The sequence below is a fragment of the Euleptes europaea genome, chromosome 8 (assembly GCF_029931775.1).
Source record: "Euleptes europaea isolate rEulEur1 chromosome 8, rEulEur1.hap1, whole genome shotgun sequence".
In the NCBI taxonomy this organism is placed as follows: domain Eukaryota; kingdom Metazoa; phylum Chordata; class Lepidosauria; order Squamata; family Sphaerodactylidae; genus Euleptes; species Euleptes europaea.
The window spans coordinates 15,199,220-15,221,265 of NC_079319.1; the positions used below are offsets into that span (position 1 = coordinate 15,199,220).

Below are 22,046 nucleotides of genomic sequence, written 5' to 3' on the forward strand. Positions count from 1 at the left end.
AAGGGATACTCAACCCGTATAAATGGACTAATAAATATAAATAAATAAATGCAGTCTCATGTGCATTCCTAACTCCAAATAAAGTTTTGTTGGAACTAATGAACATTACACTCTTCTGCACAAATGGCACACTATCTACATTAACTATGATCACATGATGCTGCACGATTCCGTATTTTCCTTCAAAAAGATGCCTGGATTGAATGCTTTACCTTTACTAGACGTGCAAAGTTTTACCTTTTCTGAACATGCAAAGGCTGAAGATTCCCAATAGGCAGCCCTTCTGGAGTGAAAAATTTCAACAGCTCTTTAGCATCGAGCAATGTTATGGACTCCTTTTGGCCATCTTTACGCCCCAACAGCTGTTCAGAAACTCTAACAAGAAAAAGAAAAACAGGAAAAAGAAAAGCTTAAAAAAACAGCACGGACAAAGCAAACCCATAGTAGCAATCCATACCAAGCAAGAGCAATGCAGTTTTTAAAAGATTTGTCTGCATTCAAATACATTTATATATTGCACAGGCGTTACCTTGTCTTTTGCTTAATTTTTTCAAAGTTTTCTAAGTTCTGGAGGACGCTTCTTTCTGGCCACTCCAAAGGATTTGAACACTTTAGCTCCAATTCTGAGCCAAGAAAAAAGGAACGTTAACAAGAATCAAACAACAGCTTAATTTTTCGCTCGAAATGCATCTGTGAAGATCGAGCACGAGCTTGTTTTTAAACTGGCCTAACAAAAGATACAATCATACAGAGAAGGGACCACCAGGATCATCTAGTCCAACCCCCTGCACAATGAAGGAAAGTCCAAACTACCTCCCCCAGTGACTCCCTACTCCATGCCCAGAAGATGGCCAAGATGCCCTCCCTCTCATGATCTGCCTAAGGTCATAGAATCAGCATTGCTGACAGATGGCAATCTAGCCTCTGCTTAAAAACCTCCAGGGAAGGAGAGCTCACCACCTCCCGAAGAACCCTGTTCCACTGAAGAATGGCTACTAGTCATGATGCAAACCTATTATCTCCAGGATCAGATGAGCATGCCTATTATATTAGGTGCTGTGGAACACAGGTAGGACAATGCTGCTGCGGTTGTCTTGTTTGTGAGCTTCCTAGAGGTGCCTGGTTGGCCACTGTGTGAACAGACTACTGGACTTGATGGACCTCGGTCTGATCCAGTATGGCCTTTCTTATGTTTGATCAGCAGTGACCACTAGCTTAATACATAGTGGGATCATGGAAAGGTTCTCTGTCCAGATCTTTGGGGCTATGGCTCACCGGCAGAACGGGTGCCGCATGCAGAAAGTCCTAGATTGAAGCTCTAATGGCAGGGTGTTGAGGAAAGACCTTTCCTTGCTTGAGATCCTGGGAGCTGTTGCCAGTCAGAACGGACCAAGAGCGGGCAGCCTTTTTAACTGAAGTGCCAAGATCCCACATCATCTATTTTATTTTATTGACAAAATTTACATCCTACTTTTCTGTCCTAACAAGGGCCACCAAGGCGCTAACAATTTAAAACACACATGATAAAACTACAATATAAAACCGTTATAATAAAAACATATAAAATACACACAGAACAGTTTAAATACATACAAAACATTTCTTAAACATTGGTTATGAAGGAGGTGTCATTGGGGAAATGTCAAATGAAACACACACAAAACCCAACTCTCGCCTGTTTAACAACAAATAAAGAAACAAAAAGTGACACACCCTCCTCCTCCTTCCTCCCAATCTGGCCTCTTGTACTGTGAAGATGCCAGTGTGTTGCCAAGTAAGAGGAGTGGAGGTATGAGGGTTGTACTTGGACAGACACACCAGGTACACGTGGAGCCCCAAAAGCAATACCAGAGCCTCAGGGGCTTGTATCAGTACTGTGGGCAGGAAGCCAGCCCTACATGCTAACCAAGACTGTCCGGTGCATCAATGCCTGGGGCAAGTGCCAGAGGTTGCCTGTCCTTGGAAAAGACAATCCTGAGCAAGATGGACCAATGGTCTAAATCAGGACACAATAGCCTTTACACATTCTTTAATCAGTCTACAATCCCTAAGGAAGCTCATACACTTATCCCGTAACCATGTGTGTGTTAAGTGCCGTCAAGTCACTTCCGACTCATGGCGACCCTATGAATCAATGTTCTCCAAAACGTCCTATCTTTAACAGCCTTGCTCAGGTCTTGCAAATTGAGGGCTGTGGCTTCCTTTATAGAGTTAATCCATCTCTTGTTGGGTCTTCAACTTTTCCTAGCATTATCATATTTTGAAGTAACTCTTGTCTTCTCATAATGTGACTAAAGTACGATAGCCTTAGTTTAGTCATTTTAGCTTCTAAGATCAGTTCAGGCTTGATTTAATCTATAACCCACTGATTTGTTTTTTTTGGCAGTCCAGGGTATCCATAACACTCTCCTCCAATACCACATTTCAAAGTAATCTACTTTCTTCCTGTCATTTCAAAGGAATCTACTTTCTTCCCATAACCATAGGGATTACAATTTACTCAGGGGTTTCAATGAAAGCTTATCAAAAGCTTATTGGAGGTTCAAAATGTATAGTACCCACCAGGTCATACCATCTTCCCCCTAAAAAAGTTTTAAAAGTTTGGTGACCCAGAATTTTCTGTTATAGACACTACACCGATTTTTCTGCAACAAGGCTTAACTTCTTTGTTTACTAATCCGTTCTCCCGATTGCTAGTTAAATAGCCTGATATTTGCTCAGGTCAATTTCCAGTCTCATCTCTGGACTGAGCTTTTAAAACTGGCATTATGTTGGCTAGTTCCAATCTTCCCCTGTCCTGTAGAGATTTGACTTTCCTGACTCCCCCTTTCAACTTCTTTCTGAACCATTTCTTAGAACTTTCCTCGTTTGAAACTAAATGCAACAAATCAGGCTTTCTGGGGAAACTTTCCACTTAGATTGATGTTTAAATCTGATGGCATTGCGGTCACTGTTCCCGGAGAGTTTTGACAACACTTACATCTTGTTTCAGATCTGGAGCATTATCCGGGGTTAAGTCAAGGGTCACTTCCCATTCTAGCTGGCTCCACGCTGACTTGTTGGAAGGGAAAGCAATTTATCATGTCTAGAAATAGAGTCTCTTTGTCACAACCTACTTGGGCACTTATGAAGTCCATGTAAAGTTAGCTGGAAGTCATCCATTACTAAGTGATAGGGATCCCAAGGCTGCATTGTCAGTAGCAAGATTTGTTTCAGTCCTTATATCCCTCAAACACTAGATATATGCTGCTCAAGATCAATGGATCAAGGAGCTTCTAAGGGATAAAGGAAAGAAAGTCATCCACTATTACAGCATTTTCTCATTTGGCTACATTCTCTGATTTTTTTTTCTTAAGGGCTGATCAAAGTTCCTGAGGAGGAAGGGACACTTTGTGATCTGGCCTCAAGAAGGGATGTCTTCTCCCGAATGTTCCCAGTATGATACTTTTTTAGCCTGGCATTTCTACTCACAATGACTTTAGGGGAAAATTTGTTCCTATTAAACTTTCTCATGCATTGAATCATGTAGATCTGACCCCCAATATTCCCTTCCCTGACTTTTCTGCATTCTGTGATAAACATATTCTCCTGATTTTCACTGTTCATTTAGGGCAGTGATTTGCTCATTATTATCTAAGTTCCCTTTAAGTACTTAGAAATTTCTGGCAATCACTTATAGATAATAGTGCATAGCACCCCTTTCCAAGTGCTCATTGCATATGCATTTTTCCTACAAACTCTTTATATCACTGTAATTTGTGTCCACGCGTGGCACGTACGTTTAATTGAACTGAAAATATGACTATTAACAGGAAAAATGTTCTGCTTACCTTGGTTTGTACTTTTCATGTTTCACGTTCCTGTTATGTGTCAAAAAGCTTTGGATTTTCCTCCTGTATCCATTCACGTCAACAACTGGATGTCCTTTCGGCTTTAGTCCAGTTGCATCGTTAATAGCACTAGTTGTAGTCACTTCAAGAACACACACACACAAAAGATACCTACCACAAATTGTTCTGTGGCTGTTGGTTCTGACAGCTGCTCTTGGACAATCACTTTTGGGAAGGCTAGCATTCCACAGCTCTAAAAAACGTTCCCTGGTCCGTGTTAACATGGTTTTCAGTTCCTCGGCTGAAGCAATCAGGGATGGTTTGGTTGTTTCCTGCCTCTCTGGAAAAAAAGAAAGAACACAAAGCACAGTTGAGCTTCATACAGTCATTGTCAATGTACCTTTAACACAAAATGCACAGTTTGAGTAAACTGTTATTGACATACTTCATACCACTAGTTTCAAAAGGGCTGGAGCTACACATATGAATTATCTTTAAAAACTACCTTATCTTTAAAGACAATTTCCATTGGTCGCTCCCAGGAGCCCAATAATAATAAGCCATCTTATTATTATCAGGGACAAGACATATTTCTTTAAGCCTGGTGGCAACCCCATTATCCGCTACATTTTGCATACAAAACTGCTGGCTAAAGGCACAGCTGAAGAGTCTGGCTGAAGATCTGACAGATTCTTTCATGGATAGCATAACTAAAAAAATTTAAAATATAATTTTTGACCTAGGTGTGAGCTGGTAACCATGTTTTAACACACATGGACTAAATATTTTTACATAAAGCCACACAAAACAAAAGGTTACCATACAATTCCCCCCCCCCATTTTTTTTAATTCTTTGGGTATATTATTTATTAAGATTATACTAATTGGCTTTATCACTTTTTTTCTTTTCCAAAAGGCTTTTATATGTTTTACCTTTTATAACATGAATATAGATGACAGGATGTGTATTATAAAATTATTTTATATTTGACCACTGAGGAAGGCCTATATAAGGCCGAAAAGCGTTTGGTCATTTTATGTATTGACATCAACTGAGTATGTGCTGTTTATATTTGTTCACGCTTTTTAGGTAGCCTACATTGTAGACCCAGTGTTTTTAACATGTATTTGTGCACAAAATATAAACAAATCTCTTTTTATTATATTATGTAGTATCTAGCTCAACCTCTTCGGTTTCTTTTCTCTCCCTTTTTTTCCAGTTGTTTTGAAGATCTGACAACCATATTTCCATAGAAAATTCTTGTTTGGTTTGGTTTTAATCTTCTCCTGGATTGTATAGCTTAGCTCCAAGTTAGCCCCTATGGTTGGGTATTTGCTTTGAAAGTAGTAACAGAAAAACATCGCTTGCAAAAATAACAGACGTTAACATCTGTTTTAAGACACATCATACAAGCAGAAAACGTCTTAGATGCATAATCCCACTTTTTCCTAATGAAAACACTTTAAAACATTGCCTGAATGTTCTTGTTTCCTTAGAGTGTAACATAAATACTGTCAAATTAAACCTAAATTAAGACAAATTGTTACGTATCAGCTCACAGGTTGGCAGCTGTTCTTTCAGTTACTTACTCAGGCATTGATTCAAAGCTAACGCCTGGATACAAGCCAGTTTCTTCTCTCTCTGTAAGATCTCTTCTCCACAGAGAAGTGGAAGAGATCTGATGATCTCTTCAGCCATACCTGTATGGGGGGAAGGGGGGGTTTCATGAGACAAGAGATGATCCTACGAATCCCAAAGTGATAAAATTATATTAAATTCTAGAACTTAACATTATCAGTGACTTGAGCATAAAGCATCTTGGATCAACACCCTTCAGCAAAACATCACAGGTTTTACACAAAGTAGTCCCAGATACCATGGCTGGGTGTGTTTTATACGTGAGTTCAATATACAAAAACAGAATTGTGGAACTCCCTGCCCCAGGATGTGGTGATGGCTGCCAACTTGGAAGGCTTTAAGAGGGGAGTGGATATGTTCATGGAGGAGAGGGGTATCCATTAGTAAAAATGGATGCTAGTCATGATGCATACCTATTCTCTCCAGGATCAGAGGAGCACACCTATTATATCAGGTGCTATGGAACACAGGCAGGATAATGCTGCTGCAGTCGTCTTGTTTGTGGGCTTCCTAGAGGCACCTCGTTGGCCATTGTGTGAACGGACTGCTGGACTTGATAACCTTGGTTTGATCCAGCATGGCCTTTCTTATGCTGATTACCTAAAGCCAGACTTGGCATTCAGAGAACCTCAGCATTTCACAGGAAAATGGAAGCCGCCCCCATCTCTTTTCCAAAATCTGTTCCTTCCCCCTCCAGCAATGTAGTTCAGAATATAATATGCCGCAACCATTTCACCTGGTAATGCCCCCTTGAGCGGTGGTGGGGCTTTGCCCCCTTTTTCAGTGAGTAGCCCCATTGCAGGCAATGGGAGATTTCCCCCCTTTTTAATTTTTATTATTTCTGAACTTCCTTTTTTGCCTCTGCAGCGGCCGGGAAGCCTCTGAGGAGACGGCACGGCTGTGCCTCTCCCAGCTTCCATGGATCTGTCCCCCGCCCAGGGACTGGGCTGCCTGAGCCACATATTGAGTTCAAGATAAACAATTCTGTAGAATTTTGTTCTTTTCTAATTAAGAATGACACAAACGTTGTAATTGAATCTAATTCTCCTATCTAATGCTCAGAAATGGACTTACTTTCTTCGGCTTCCTCAGTCTTCGTTGTCAGTTTTCCAATTGTTTTGGCAAGACCGACTGAGCCATTTATCTGATTGGCTGAACAGATCAATGTCGCTTTGCAGCCTCCACAGCCGTTGCCTCGCACTAAGAAATAATAGCTGCAAGTTTCTCCTTTCAGTTCAACTTCGGGAACTAATGAGAACAGAAGAAATGTGATAGAAGTTATTTTTAAAAAAATTTCACCAACTTTACTAATGTCAGTGACAATTGTTCAGGCATACAAGGTGAAAAGTCTCAGTATATTCTATATTTAGGATTGCCAGAGGGATTTTTAAAAACACAGCAAGTGCACTCAAACTACTTTCATTAACACACACTCACATAACACTTGTATCTTTATAATTTGTAGCAGACTTATTCACACATTCAGATCAACAGATGTGCCACATGCCTACACTTTGTTTGTATGAGAAAGTTTACAATCAAATGTGTTCCCAGGTTTCATAACCACTGGAAAGGAGAACATGTTTCTTTCACTCTGTTACCTTTTTATTTATTTTAGCAACGTATACTCCATTGCTCACAAAGCATGGTTAAGTTGCAAAATACGATAAGGCACTTAGAGGAGGGGCTGTGACTCAGTGATTCAGCATCTGCTTGGCATGCAGAAGGTCCCAAGTTCAATCCCCAGCATCTCCAGTTAAAAGGGACTAGGCAAGTGGGTGATGTGAAAGACCTTTGCCTGAGACCCTGGAGAGCCACTGCCGGTCAGGGTAGACAATACTTACTTCGATGGGCCAAGGGCCTAATTCAGTATAAGGCAGCTTCATGTGTTCATGTGAGAGCCACTGCCAGTCTGAGTAGACAATACTGACTTTGATGGACCAAGGGTCTGATTCAGTATAAGGCAGCTTCATGTGTGTGTACTCGTTGCTTTGCCTTGGCTCGGGAACAGGGGATGAATTGCGCCAGCAAGGGACGTGAGCTCCCTGCATCCCTAGCCACAGCCCCTGGGATTTGAGGCATAACCAGTCAAAGCCACCCAAGCATGCCTGGGTCAGAGTCCTCCCTCTTGGACATGTCATCAGGCAGCCCTTGGGGAAGTCAGATGGGATGTACTAAAACGAAGGATAGGGGATTGCTGAAGGGAGAGGCTTGAAGGCCCATTAGAGATGCACACATTGCTCACCACTGATGACTTTAGGATTCTGAGCCACATATTCCTTCCATTTTTTGGTATGGAGTTGGATAGGCAAGGGTATCAACATTCCACTTACACTGCAAGGCAATACAAACAGTGCTCCAACCTACAGAAAATATACACACACACACAATACTTTTTTATTATGGATCTGCTTCCCAAAAGACACCTTTATGAAGGTATCTGACAATTGAATCCATTGACACCTTATAGAACTATGCATCAGGGAACTTCTTAATTAGTTTGGCTTATAATTTTATGCTACTATGATACTTGTTTACATATTTTATTAGTTTACTAGTTCCCTTTCTCAAGTATTCAATGTAGCTGATATTGTGAAAGGTTTTTTAGCTACCAATAAGTACTAACAAGTATATCTATAAATACAGTTGAATAGTGAGGATAACCTAGAATAAATACTAACAGATATAAGACTCAGAGTTGATTGAGGCACACTTGATTTTGTTAGGTTTTAACATTAGCTTTTATGTTGGAATATATGTTAAATTTTGTATTTATGTTATGTGTTACGTGTTATGTTATTGTTTGTATAACCTTATAAGTTGAAATATTTTTTAAAAAAGAACTATGCATCATGTTCACACAGCATAGTTACCAATAAAAAAGAGCAAGAGTCCAGTAGTACCTTAAAGACTAACAAAATTTCTGGCAGGGTATGAACTTTTGTGAGTCACAGCTCACTTCTTCAGTTACACAGTTACCAAAACAGCCAAGTATTTATTTATTTACAATATTTATATCCCATCTTTCTGCCCAGTTAGACAGATAATGGTTATGGGATTCTCTTGCACTAAAAATTCACCAAGCCTGAGCATCTTTTAGAAGACCTACTTGTATAAGACTGAAGTTTATCCTTTTGTCTTCAAGGTAATTTGGGGATGAATTTCAATGAATGAGACTTCATTTTATTTTGTTTCATTGGTGCTGCTTCCGTTGCCCTATTGCAGAACTTTGAACCACATTTTATTTCAAAGTATCCCCCACACAAGACCTGTAAAATTCCAGGCATCTGGCTAATAATCTAGAAACCATTAATTAGTTTTATCCAGACCTATGAAGTTCTGGACTAGTGAGTTTTTGACTATTCCTCAAATATTCTTTCCTAATGTTAATTACATTAAGAGAAGCTACTGACTAACTATTTAAAGCAGATGCATTTGGCGAGGAAAAGTAATTTCAAGACAATTGCAATTAAGTATTTGTACTGAATCTAACGTGTGGTGTGTGTGTGTAAAGTGCCATCAAGTCGCAGCCGACTTATGGCGACCCCTTTTGGGGTTTTCATGGCAAGAGACTAACAGAGGTGGTTTGCCAGTGCCTTCCTCTGCACAGCAACCCTGGTATTCCTTGGTGGTCCCCCATCCAAATACTAACCAGAGATGACCCTGCTTAGCTTCTGAGATCTGACGAGATCAGGCTTGCCTGGGCCATCCAGGTCAGGGCAAACGTGTGGTACTTATAATTAAAATTTACACTTCGCAACGAGGCAACACACCATGCAGAATCATTCTTCGATGTACATTAAAAATGAATTGCAATTTATTTTGCTGCTGAGTTGAAGAAACAGTATACCTTTTCATGAAGGGAAGACATCTGACTCTGAAAGAGCGCAGACCTGTCTTTGACGTTGGTCCTGGCCAAACTCCTACATACTGAGTTAAGAAATCACATCTTCAAGGATACCCATGAACTGTTAATGTTGAGACTTATACATTCTGCAATAAAATAGCATTATTCGGGTGTCTCTTTAGAAGCCCAAAGCCATTACGGTAAATCTATCATTACAAGGAGATCTGATTGATGGAGTTATTGAGATTTACGGAGTTACTGTGATTTACATTTGCGAAAGCACACTGCTGAAATGCATGGTCAGCAAGTCCCTGCCCCCACATCTTCAATAGCACAGAAGTTATGACTTACAGAGTTCATTAAGAAGTGGCAAAAACAAAAATATTTGTTTTGCCACTGTATTTCATGTGGCTTGACAAAAACATCAACACAGCTTCTATGATTCTATGATTGAAATCACAAGAACAATGAGTTTCTATGAAGATCGTTCAGTATCTCACTTGCCACAGCGGGGTACTTCAACAAGTCCCAAAACTCTGGGACTGTTAACTAAGAAACTAATCAATCTTTCTGTGAACACGGAATACGGAAAATTTTATACCTCCTGGATAAGTCTTTCCCATTTTTTGAATTTGCATGCCCAAAATTAAGTTTTCTACGTGTTATGAAGAAGAGTTGGTTTTTATATGCCGACTTTCTCTACCACTTAAGGCAAAATCAAACCGGCTTACAATCACCTTCCCTTCCCCACAACAGACATCCTGTGAGGTAGGTGGGTCTGAGAGAGCTCTAAGAGAACTATGACTAGCCCAAGGTCACCCAGCTGGCTTCATGTGGAGGAGTGGGGAAAGAAATCCAGTTCAACAGATTAGCCTCCGCCACTCATGTGGAGGAGTGGGGAATCAAACTCGGTTCTCCAGATCAGACTCCACCGCTCCAAACCACAGCTCTTAACCACTACACCACACTGGCTTTGTAGACTGGGTTTGTGGACCAGTTTCTTGTGAGGATCCTAGAATGAGGAATATGAATGATGCATACAGTACAATTCTAGCCAATGTATGGAAACATTTACTACTCTTTCGTAATTAAAAATCTTACCTTATTCCTCCTGCAATTGCTATAACTTTTTTTTATATTCCTAATTTATCTATACACACAATACTTCACAGATGCTTTTTTAATTTATTTGAATCATAATTATATAACAATAAGCCTGACTAAAGGAAACAACTTGAGAATATTTGCTACAGTCCCTGTTTCCTCCTTCTCTACTTAAACCAAGCCCAATTATGGGTTCATGTATGTGAAGAACTCTCCAAAAATATCCTGCACCTGACGTATCTCCACTAGCTCAGTGTAATTAGGGGGACTCAAAACACAAATCAAACAGAATGAGCTTGGTAACAAAAGGATACAGATCAAAGTGAAGGTCCGACACTAAAGATGAAGGAAGATCAGACAGCCGGACCATCTGTACGAACTTCAATGCCGGGCTATAATAATGGAAAACCTGAAAGGGCATGTAGTTGAGAGAGTTATTTTGCTATTATTTTATTTATCTGAAACATGCTATTAATTCTTCTAACCAAGACATGGAATAGAATTTGTTACGGCCAAAGTGAAAAAATGTCAAGTGTAATACAGTTTAAAAAACCAAGTAGTGGAGATCAAAGAAAGCTCAAACGCATGCTTTTACCTTTTGCAGGTGAGCGTTGGTACGTTTTGTCCATTCAGTTTTGTCAAAATACAAGTTACTGAATGACCCTCTTGTTGTAGTACTTTTTATACAGAAATCTGGAAAGGTAATTTCGGAGCCAAACTGAAAGACACAAAGTGTTTAAAGGATAATAAATGTAAAAGCCAGAGGTTACTTTAAAAAAATCTGAAGCATTCATTAAAGCAAAACCTTTACAAATGTAACTAAAAAATTACAAATAAATCATTGCAGTAATAAAAACAAAGAGTTGGTTTTTACATGCCGACTCTCTCTACCACTTAAAGGAGAATCAAACCGGCCTGCAATCACCTTCCCCTCCCCACAACAGACACCCTGTGAGGTAGGTGGGGCTGAGAGAGTGTGGTTAGGCCAAGGTCACCCAGCTGGCTTCATATGTAGGAGCAGGGAAACAAATCCAGTTCCTCAGATTAGCCCCTGCCACTCATGTGGAGGAGTGAGGAACCAAACCGGTTCTCCAGATCAGAAGCAGCCACTTCCTGAAATTTGACTGCAAATGGCGAATGAGGAGTTCTGCCAACAAAGCTGCTTCATGTCCAGTTGGGGGAGAACATACGCTTGGCCTCATTCACATGATCAGAGATATCAAAGAGCAGTTATCTGAGATTCTAGGCTGATTCAGTGAGTCACGTGCCTCTGCTCAGCATGCTCAAACCAATACAGAACAGCTTCTGTAACTGACGACATTCAGGTTAAGAGCATCAAGCAGGATTCCACGCCTACAACTGGTATGTATTTTCAGCAGTATGATATAGCACAGAGGTTCCCAAACTGTGCTCGAAGGAGCACTTGGCACTCCATGAAACGTCTCCTAGTGCTCCATGAAAAGACTGGAAAGAAAAATACTAATGTCATTCGGTTTAGTATACAGGTGCTAGGTGAAAATTAGTGCTTGTGACAAATTTCTCTCCTTGAAAAGTGCTCCATGACTCAAAAGGTTTGGGAAACTCTGATATAGGACATGTCGCAGTACTTCCAAAGAGGGTTAAGACCAGTCACAATGTAGTACCTTTTGCTCCCATATCTGAATTCTTCCTCTCCACAGTTCTGTCGAATCAATGCTATTTTTTAGGTTTTCAGGAGCCACAATATTGGCAGACAGATAATCGGCAATTTTTTGCCATCTATGAATAGAAGAAAACATGAATGGGCTGTGAATCTTTTACTCGGTCTCCATAACTCTTTGAGTTATAAGTTGGTTTACAAAAAGTTGATTTAAACTAGTTGTTTTCCCACAAAGAATTGTTGATTTCTTTGACCAAAGACTAACTGCAAAAGTGGTAATAATGAAGAACATAAAACTTATTTAGTTATTCTTGCACGTGTCACAAGCCAGGGAACGTATACTATCAAGATCTCTTGAAACATGAAAGAGACAAACAAGGATTTCATCAGTACTCAGTATTTTAACAGTGTAACATTAAGCAGAAATACACCCTTCTGAACACACAGTGTACAATTCTGCTTAGGACTGCACCGTAAAACATTTCTTAATAGAAAGCTTTTAGACTGCAAACACAGTATTTAAAGCCAGTTTAACATATCCAGTTATATTAAAGGTCTACCTAGGCAGCAACCATCTTATTTATTTTTAATTCAAAAGCTTAGACTCACTGTACCAATTTGCACCCACAAGATCTTATTCAAAAGCCCATGACTTGTACACAGTCATATGCCTTCATTTAACCAAAGTTCCTCTGTGACCTTCAAATTTAAATTGTACGGCCTTACTCCCAGAAAAGTGTTTTTTAGGAGTGCAGCCTTTATGAACTTAATTTTGCAATATAATTTTACATATATTTATTATTTTATTTACGTTATTTATAGTTCTCAAAGGGACTCAAGGTGGATTACACATAGTGATTCAACAAAATGGGACATTCAGTAACCAATGCATTAGGTTTTTAGAAGTCTGGAACCACCATGATCCATGAGGAATGTTTTCAACCAGTTCAACACACACACACCCTGATACATATGAACATATGAAGCTGCCTTATACTGAATCAGACCCTTGGTCCATCAAAGTCAGTATTGTCTACTCAGACCGGCAGTGGCTCTCCAGGGACTCAGGCAGAGGTCTTTCACGTCACCTGCTTGCCTGGTCCCTTTAACTGGAGCTGCAGGGGATTGAACCTGGGACCTTCTGTATGCCTTCTGTATTTACCACTGAGCTAAAGCCCCTACATACCTTCTTCTGCCTCCAGGCGCCTCAACAAGATGGCATGATCTACTGTACCAAAGGCAATATAAAGCAACACAATTAAACAGTTTTCTTATTTGATACGGACAACACCACTCACGTTTTGCCTTCCTTTGCTACAATAGTGATTTTTGCTGCGTGCCATTCTCTCAGATGTTTCAAGGCACCAATAACTGGTAAACAGTCTTTTAACCTTGGGGCATCTCCTTCCGAAGACTGCAATATCACATCAACCATTGCTCTTCCTGTAGAAACAATGTATCATGCACGTAGGTAACTCAAGCACTTCAAATTAGGAAAGAAATAACTCCATTTTAAGGAACAGACGCACAGATTCTGCTTTATCACAAATTAACCACTAAGAGATTTAGGTACAAGATTTATCAGAATTGATAAGCACATTCTCCATCTCTCTGACATTTGTTTGCAGAACATTCAAGTCTAATGATGTTTAAAAGAGACAATCTCATTTTGCCGTCAAACCTCCCGTTATTCTCCACCTGTCCTCTAAAAGTTGATATCCGTTATTTCCCCTCTCTCTAAAAACAGTCTTGTACCCTAATTTGAGCTTAAAATCATATGAACCATGAAATTGAACGCCACTCTAATTTAGTTCACCTCTCCAACATGCACCCTATCCCCTCTTACTAGGGCCAAACTGTTTTTGGTTGCCATTATTAAAAAAAACCTACTTATTTTGACCTTACAGCACATATATATATAAATATAAACTGCATGTGTTGTAGATGGCATGGCGAAAGCAATCTTCTGATTATTGTATGGCTCTCTGAGCCTGCTTGAAGATTCACTGGTAGATTTAAAGATTCTCCCTGTCTTTGCCATTTTGATTTTGTTTCCATCACATCTCAAACTTAATGTTACCTCATGACCCTTCTTCCCCCCCCCCCAATGCTTGGGCAGCCCATTCCTGAATTGAGGGGGGGGGAGTTAGGCAGCGGCCAGGAGGGCGCTGTCATGCCGCCTCCACAGAGGTTTCCCGGCCTCTGCAAGGTAAATAAAAGTAATTTTAAAATGAAAAAGGGGGAAATGCCCCCATAGAAAGCAACAGGGTTACGCCGCCCAAAAAGGTGGCGTAGCAACGCCGCTGCTCGAGAGGGTGTTCTTGGGGCAAAAGGGGTTAGGAAGCTGACCTATGCCGATTCTCTCTACCTTTTAAGAAGAATCAAACCGGCTTACAATCTCCTTCCCTTCATCTCCCCACAACAGGCACCTTGAGGTAGGTGAGGCTGAGAGAGTTCAGAGAGAACTGTGACTAGCCCAAGGTCGCCCAGCTGGCTTTAAGTGTAGAAGTGGGGAAACCAACCTGGTTCACCAGGCTAGAGTCGGCTACTCGTGTGGAGGAGTGGGGGATCAAACCCGGTTCTCCAAATTAGAGTCCACCACTCTTAACTACACCACGCTGACAAATCCCCAGTGACTGTACATAGTCCAGGCTTGTACATAGTATATTTGCCTTCTTTTGCTTACATTATAGATTTAAATTGTTTATTTAAATTTCAATTGGAAAATTTTCTGATTCAAATTTCTCTGGAAAACCCACATCACTGGCCATGACAGAGGTTTTATACCCAAAGTGACTAGGGGAAAAAAGCAGATTTTTACAAGAGGTGAGAAAACAGACTTTCCAGTTTCCAAAAATGATTACCAGGAGCAGGAAGCTTGTCTGCTAGCTGATGTATACTCTCAGCAGATTCTTCAAAGAGACTAAAATTCAAAAGAACGCATATTGAAAATTAGTGATCATATTTCCAGCTCTAACATTCTCAAAGAATTATGCAATCCAAACACCATCAAAAAACAGATCAAGATTAATTTCAAAAATTATCTCCTGCCTCAATTAAAATATAAAATACCATAAGATAAAACAATATTTTAAAATTCTCAAAACCTCAAGAACAAGTGTTGTCAAAACAAGAGAACAGCAGCATTTCTAATGAAAGCACCACCACCAAATTAGGGAACACCAACAGCAAAACACAGTCCAAAGCCCAAAGAGCCCAGTCAGAGAGGACTCACTAGAAGCTGCCTCAATAATAAGCCAATTACTATTATTACTTAGACGTATTGATTAAAACGTGTATACAAAAAAAAATGCTTTGCTACTAAACCTGAAAGAGATAATTTCCATATCGATTGACACAATTCAGAGATTGACTGACTGGCTCCCCCTTGTGTTGGCATTTATACTTTTATTACTAAAACCAGCCACCCAATACAATTTGGGGATATTCTGGATGACTCTGCTGATAGCCACCAACACTTCCACGGATCTTGAATATACACACTTCCTTTTCTGAGAAGTAAAAACTAGATATATTATTGAGAAGTTAGATACTCCTAAAATAACAAGAATGGATTACTAACTGGCTTGGTAACAGGCAGCGGAAGGTAGGTGTATGAAGACAGGTGTGGTGTAGGGGTTAGTGTGTTGGACTAGGATCTTGGAGACACAGGTTTGCAACCCCACTCTGCCATGGTAGCTGGCTTGGTGACTTTTGGCCTATAATGCACTCTCAGCCTAACCTACCTTACAGGATTGTTGAATGGAGGAGAAGAGATTGATTTAAGGTGTGTTGGGCCCCGCTGGGGAGAAAGTCCAGGAATGAATAAACAAACAAAAAAAATGTGCCGTTCTCACAACTGGAGGGAAGTATCTGTGGAACACCCCCAGTGACATGTAGGTTCTCAGGTATGTAATTTTTTTCTTAAGCAACCTGGAATAGGGCAAGAAGTGAGGTGTACTAAATTATTTGCAACCGAAGCAGGCCAGAATGACCTCTCTTCAAACTGGGAGAATGGGCAACAATGCAGCAAATGCGATTCGGAGTGAATAAATGTAAAGTTATAACACATATATACGATACGGATCGAGTAGAGGTAACTCAGCAGAAACAAAAAAAATGTAATCAGTGCTATAAATTATTTAAAAAGCAATGCAAAATGAAACTAGCAGCTATTGTCACATTTGAAATTTTGTGGTTCTGGTAAATCCATCCCAAGAGAATATTACAGAGTAGCAAAATATACAGAAATATGCAACTAAAATGATCAAGAAGCTGGGCATTTTCTTTATAAGAAAGTACTAAAAAGTTGTTTAGCTGAAAATAATTGAGGGGGGATGAGGACATCCTGTAGCTATTTAAAAAATCATGCAAAGTACAGAAAAATTACAGACAGACTTTTTCTCCCTTTCCCATAATACTAAACTTGGGTTCACACAATTGAATGGATTCAGGACACGCAACACAAAATTAACGCATGGAAACATGCCACAACTTGTAGCGATGGGCACTAGCACAGAAAGCTTTAAAAGGGACAAACTGAGGAAGGCTAACTGTGCAATCCTAAGAATTGCGCTCTTCTAAGTCCATTGAACTCAATGGGAACAGAACTGCATTGTCCGTCTAACAATGATTATTAATCACGCTGGCTAAATGAAAACTCCATGGTTCAGAAGCAGTGTGTCAAAACACCACAGCCAACACATGAAACAGGCGGACTGAACGAAGCTTCATTCGAATGGAGCAGGGCCTTTCCCATCTTCTCAAAAAGGTTGTGATGTATGCTCTACTTAGAACTGTTTACGTGCTGCCATTTTTATAGCCATATGGATTGTCTTATTGTTTTACGGCTGTTTTGAATCATCCTAAAGGACCCTGCTGGAAAGGACATAAATTAACAAAACCACACACAGCATTCTTTCACAAACTAAGCGATGGACGGAAGGGCTTGGATGGGGAGCTACTTATACAACGCTCCCAGACTCGTTTTACAATCTTCGTTCTGCTTTAATAAGAAAAGCACCTTATCACACACAAATATGCCTTCTCCTCCCTGATCTAATCACCAGCCATTTCCCTCTCCTCCCCATTTAGTATAGGTAAGTGCCGTGGGGGTTCAAGTGCTGGGCTAGGATCTGGGAGACCCAGGTTCGTATCTCCACCCTGCCATGGAAGCTTGCTGGGTGACCACAGGCCAGTCAGTCTAACCTACCTCACAGGGTTGTTCTGAGAACGATGTAAGCCCCATTGCGTCCCCACTGGAGAAAGGCAGAGAATAAATAAATAAATAGGAATGAAAAGCCTAGCTTTAAATATATGCTGATGAGGTCTGAACTGTCCGAGAATGGGAGGGAAAGAGATCCTGGGGCTGGTGTGGTCAATATTGTGGTATTGGTAAATTAGTAGATAAATATGGAAATTTCAGAAAGTTATCAACTTACTCAATCACTGACAGGGGCTCTCTGCTATTACTGTCTTCCTCCTCAATATTTTGATAACCACCAAGGCATTCTTCAATATGTCTTCGAACAGAGTCACTGCTTTGATCTGCCAGTAGGTCAAAGCTGATGTCTTCCCAGTCAGAACTACAGAACTGTTTCATTAAAAATACAATTCCATCAGTTCAAGTTTATATCAACATTTTGGGTAATTAGGTGTCTGGATAATCCTCAACTCACCTGATAAAGTCCACATATTGACTGAATTGCAAAATACCATTCCCTCACATCTGGAATGCCAGCAAGTGAACATGCTAAAAGAGGAATGGATGCCTATTACCATGCAGCAAAACACACACATACGAACAAAAGCAAAGAAGAAATTCTAAAATCTCATTTCTATCTCCAGAGATGTTGAATGCACCTCACTGGTTAAGCTAAACATTCTGGGACTCAAATAATGCGCCAGATGCAGCAAACAGCTCCCTCTTTGTTACAGTAAAATATGGATAACAAAAAATACAATATTATTTTTAATAAGTGGCATGTCTGCTTGCATCATTTACTGTCCCTTATTTCTTCCCTTTAGTCAGTTCCTAAGTGCTCTTACATGAAAAAGGTGTGTGGTTTGATTTTCTTGCCTGCTCAGATCTGATATCTGTAGCCATAGTACTTCCGACAGCATGCTGTTGTGAATTTATAAACTGCAAAGCATACTTTTGTTTCTCGGAATAATATTAGTTTTATGAGCCCACTTTTCAAATACAGTCCCCAAAACATTTAAAAACTGTAAGATTTTCCTTTAGTCTGCCAAAGAAGAGCCTGACAATATATGCTCACAAGAAGCTCAAGATCAACAATATATATTTTAAAGAGCTAATCCTGTTTTCTTTCTGGTATGCATGGACATGATGTTGCCCTATACTGAATCAGACCATCAGTCCATCAAGGTCAGCATTTTCCACTCAGACTGGCCTCAGCTCTCCAGGGTCTAGACACTTTCACATCACCTACTGCCTGTCCTTTCAACTGGAGATGCCAAGGATTTAACTTGGGACCTTCTACATGCCAAGCAGATGCTCTACCACTGAGTGACAGCCCCTCCCTAACATTAAGGGATAGTAAAATATAAGAATTGGTTTTTATATGCCGACTTTCTCTACCTTTTAAGGAGAAGCAAACCGGCTTACAATCTCCTTCCCTTCCCCAACAGACACCTTGTGAGGCAGGTGGGGATGAGAGAGTTAGGAGAGAACTGTGACTAGCCCAAGGTCACCCAGCAGGCTTCATGTGTAGGTGTGGGGAATCAAATCAACTGTTCTTAACCACTACACCACGTTGGCTCTCCTAACCATACTGTATTGTTTTTCTCCAAGTGTCTGACAATTTGCTTACATTACTAACTACTAATGAACACATTCATAACGTTGTTAGCTTTTGCAGACTAGAGCCCACTTCATTAACTGCACAGTGCCCACTCTATTGGTAAACAGTAATATATAGAAATTGTAACTAGTGAAGTCAAAAAGGCAATTAAAAGTGAGAGGAAGTGTAATGTCACAGACGTGATTTCTTGCATTTCAATTGACTTTTGACCCTACTGTTCCAATTTTTCTCTAAAAAGGAGGAAAATGCACATACACCAGCATCAAACAAGGGGTACACTTCATGCATCTGATGAAGTGGACTGTAGCCCACAAACGTTGTACCATAATAGATCTATTACAGCTCATTCCTGAGCTTGGGGGCCAAATGGGCTAGGGAGGAGCCATGACCCCTATGCCGGTGTCTGTGGCACTTGCGCCATGCAAACTGGCACGGACGCCGGTGTAGTGCCACTTGCGCCGGCCCCCCAGGACTACCACGGCAGAGCGGCTTTCGGATGCTGGCTTGGCCTTCCACCGAAGTTGCGCCAGTCCTCGTGCTGGCATCCCGGGAGGTGTTCCACAATATTCAAAAACCAGTGGGAGAACATTTCAACCTTCCAGGACATTCTGTTGCAGATTTAAGAGTAGCAGTTCTCTTACAAAGGAATTTCAAAGGGAGACTGGAAAGAGAAACTGCTGAATTACAGTTGATATTCAAACTAAAGACAATGCATTTACCTGGGCTGAATAAAGATCTTGTATTCATGGCTCATTACCAATGCTGATTTCTCCACACCCATCTCTCCCCTGGACATCACAGACTCTTCTGCATATCACACCTAATCCCATCACGCCTGCTGTTCACATTACATACTGTTAACATTTACATACTAATGCTTGTCCAAATTCATTCTCCTCTACTTAAAGACAGATGGATTCACATTCCAGCTGTATCTGAAGAAGTGAGCTGTGGCTCACGAAAGCTCATACCCTGCCAGAAAATATTTTTGTTAGTCTTTAAGGTGCTACTGGACTCTTGCCCTTTTCTATTACTATTTGATGTTTCACTTACCGGGAAATTCTTCAATTTTTGCATTTACAGAGGCATTATAGTTTATTTCCAGTAAGTTAGAAATACTGGCAGCTGTCAAACCTGCAAAATATAAGTTTATGCTTATATTAATTGAAACTTCATATGAACGTATGTCTGTACAGACAAATCATTAATGTCCAGCAATATGCATGCTCATTTATCAGATCTTGGTTTTACCTATTCTTAATGCATATCTAATTCAATTATTACTAGTCAAGATCAGTCAATTCTTATTGCATAGACTGAAGGACTGCAAAACCTCCCATGCAGAGAATTCAGATGGGAAAAATGTGCACCTAGAGGCGGCAAATCCAAGGCAAAACCTCCCATGCAGGGAATTCGGTTGGGGAAAAGGTGCATCTCTAGAGAATGGCAATTTGGATGGGGAAAATGTGCATCTAGAGAGCAGCAAATCCAAGGCAAAACTTCCCATGCAGAGAATTCAGATGGGGAAAATGTGCATTTAGAGAACGGCAATTTGGATGGCGAAAATGTGCATCTAGAGAGCAGCAAATCCAAGGCAAAACTTCCCATACAGGGAATTCGGATGGGGAAAATGCGCATCTACAGAACAGCGATTTGGATGGGGAAAATGTGCATCTAGAGAGCAGCAAATCCAAGGCAAAACTTCCCATGCAGGGAATTCGGATGGGGAAAATACGCATCTACAGAACGGCAATTTGGATGGGGAAAATGTGCATCTAAAGAGCAATAAATCCAAGACAAAACTTCCCATGCCGAGAATTCAGATGGGGAAAAATGGGCATCTAGAGAGCAGCAAATGCAAGGCAAAACTCCCCATGCAGAGAATTCAGATGGGGAAAATGTGCATGTACAGAGCGGCAATTCGGATGGGGAAAATGGGCATCTAGAGAGCAGCAAATGCAAGGCAAAACTTCCCATGCAGAGAATTCAAATAGGGAAAATGTGCATGTACAGAGCAGCAATGTGGATGGGGAAATGTGCATCTAGAGAGCGGCAAATGCAAGGCAAAACTTCCCATGCAGAGAATTCAGATGGGGAAAATGGGCATCTCGAGAGCAAATCCAAGGCAAAATTTCCCATGCAGAGAATTCAGATGGGGAAAATGTGCATGTACAGAGCAGCAATGTGGATGGGGAAATGTGCATCTAGAGAGCGGCAAATGCAAGGCAAAACTTCCCATGCAGAGAATTCAAATAGGGAAAATGTGCATGTACAGAGCAGCAATGTGGATGGGGAAATGTGCATCTAGAGAGCGGCAAATGCAAGGCAAAACTTCCCATGCAGAGAATTCAGATGGGGAAAATGGGCATCTCGAGAGCAAATCCAAGGCAAAATTTCCCATGCAGAGAATTCAGATGGGGAAAATGTGCATGTACAGAGCAGCAATGTGGATGGGGAAATGTGCATCTAGAGAGCGGCAAATGCAAGGCAAAACTTCCCATGCAGAGAATTCAAATAGGGAAAATGTGCATGTACAGAGCAGCAATGTGGATGGGGAAATGTGCATCTAGAGAGCGGCAAATGCAAGGCAAAACTTCCCATGCAGAGAATTCAGATGGGGAAAATGGGCATCTCGAGAGCAAATCCAAGGCAAAATTTCCCATGCAGAGAATTCAGATGGGGAAAATGTGCATGTACAGAGCAGCAATGTGGATGGGGAAATGTGCATCTAGAGAGCGGCAAATGCAAGGCAAAACTTCCCACGCAGGGAATCCAGACGGGGAAAATGCGCCTCTAGAGAGCGGCATATCCGAGGCAAAACCTCCCGTGCATAATTCAACACGGCTATCCCCACCCCACCCCCGTCCCATAACTGTAAACCGACAAGTTTCCCTCCGCCGCTGCTCTCCCCTCCCACCCCCCGTCTTGAGGCTCCACCTGAGGGCCCTTCGGGTCCCTCCTCGCCTCGCCAGCTCATGAAGAGAAGGTAGCGGTCCATGGCCCCGGCCCGACGCCCGCCACCGCCACCGCCACCGCCACCGCCTCCCGCCTCCCTTCGAAATCCCCGCGCCGCGGCGCCAGGCTCCTCCTCCGGGCTGAAGGCGTCCCTTCCGCTTCCCGAGGCCGGCCCAGACCGGCGCTGGGGCGGAGGCCGCCCTTCCCC

General features: G+C 41.2%; 1 protein-coding gene across 1 annotated transcript in view; it reads right to left on the minus strand.

The window, feature by feature from the left end:
• MTBP (MDM2 binding protein) overlaps positions 1-21,881 on the minus strand; it is a 31,141-nt gene extending 9,260 nt beyond the window's left edge. Inside the window, exons 1-16 of the mRNA XM_056854578.1 lie at positions 21,821-21,881; positions 19,937-20,017; positions 17,738-17,811; positions 17,501-17,652; positions 14,924-14,982; positions 13,358-13,502; positions 12,064-12,178; positions 11,016-11,138; positions 10,735-10,829; positions 9,320-9,392; positions 7,715-7,832; positions 6,544-6,717; positions 5,421-5,531; positions 4,006-4,170; positions 530-623; positions 238-375 (exon numbers count right to left, since the gene is read on the minus strand). Of these exons, the coding sequence (XP_056710556.1) occupies positions 238-375; positions 530-623; positions 4,006-4,170; positions 5,421-5,531; positions 6,544-6,717; positions 7,715-7,832; positions 9,320-9,392; positions 10,735-10,829; positions 11,016-11,138; positions 12,064-12,178; positions 13,358-13,502; positions 14,924-14,982; positions 17,501-17,652; positions 17,738-17,811; positions 19,937-20,017; positions 21,821-21,881 (1,778 nt within the window). The remainder of the gene's footprint in view (positions 1-237; positions 376-529; positions 624-4,005; positions 4,171-5,420; positions 5,532-6,543; positions 6,718-7,714; positions 7,833-9,319; positions 9,393-10,734; positions 10,830-11,015; positions 11,139-12,063; positions 12,179-13,357; positions 13,503-14,923; positions 14,983-17,500; positions 17,653-17,737; positions 17,812-19,936; positions 20,018-21,820) is intronic.
• Between the last annotated feature and the right edge of the window lie 165 nt (positions 21,882-22,046).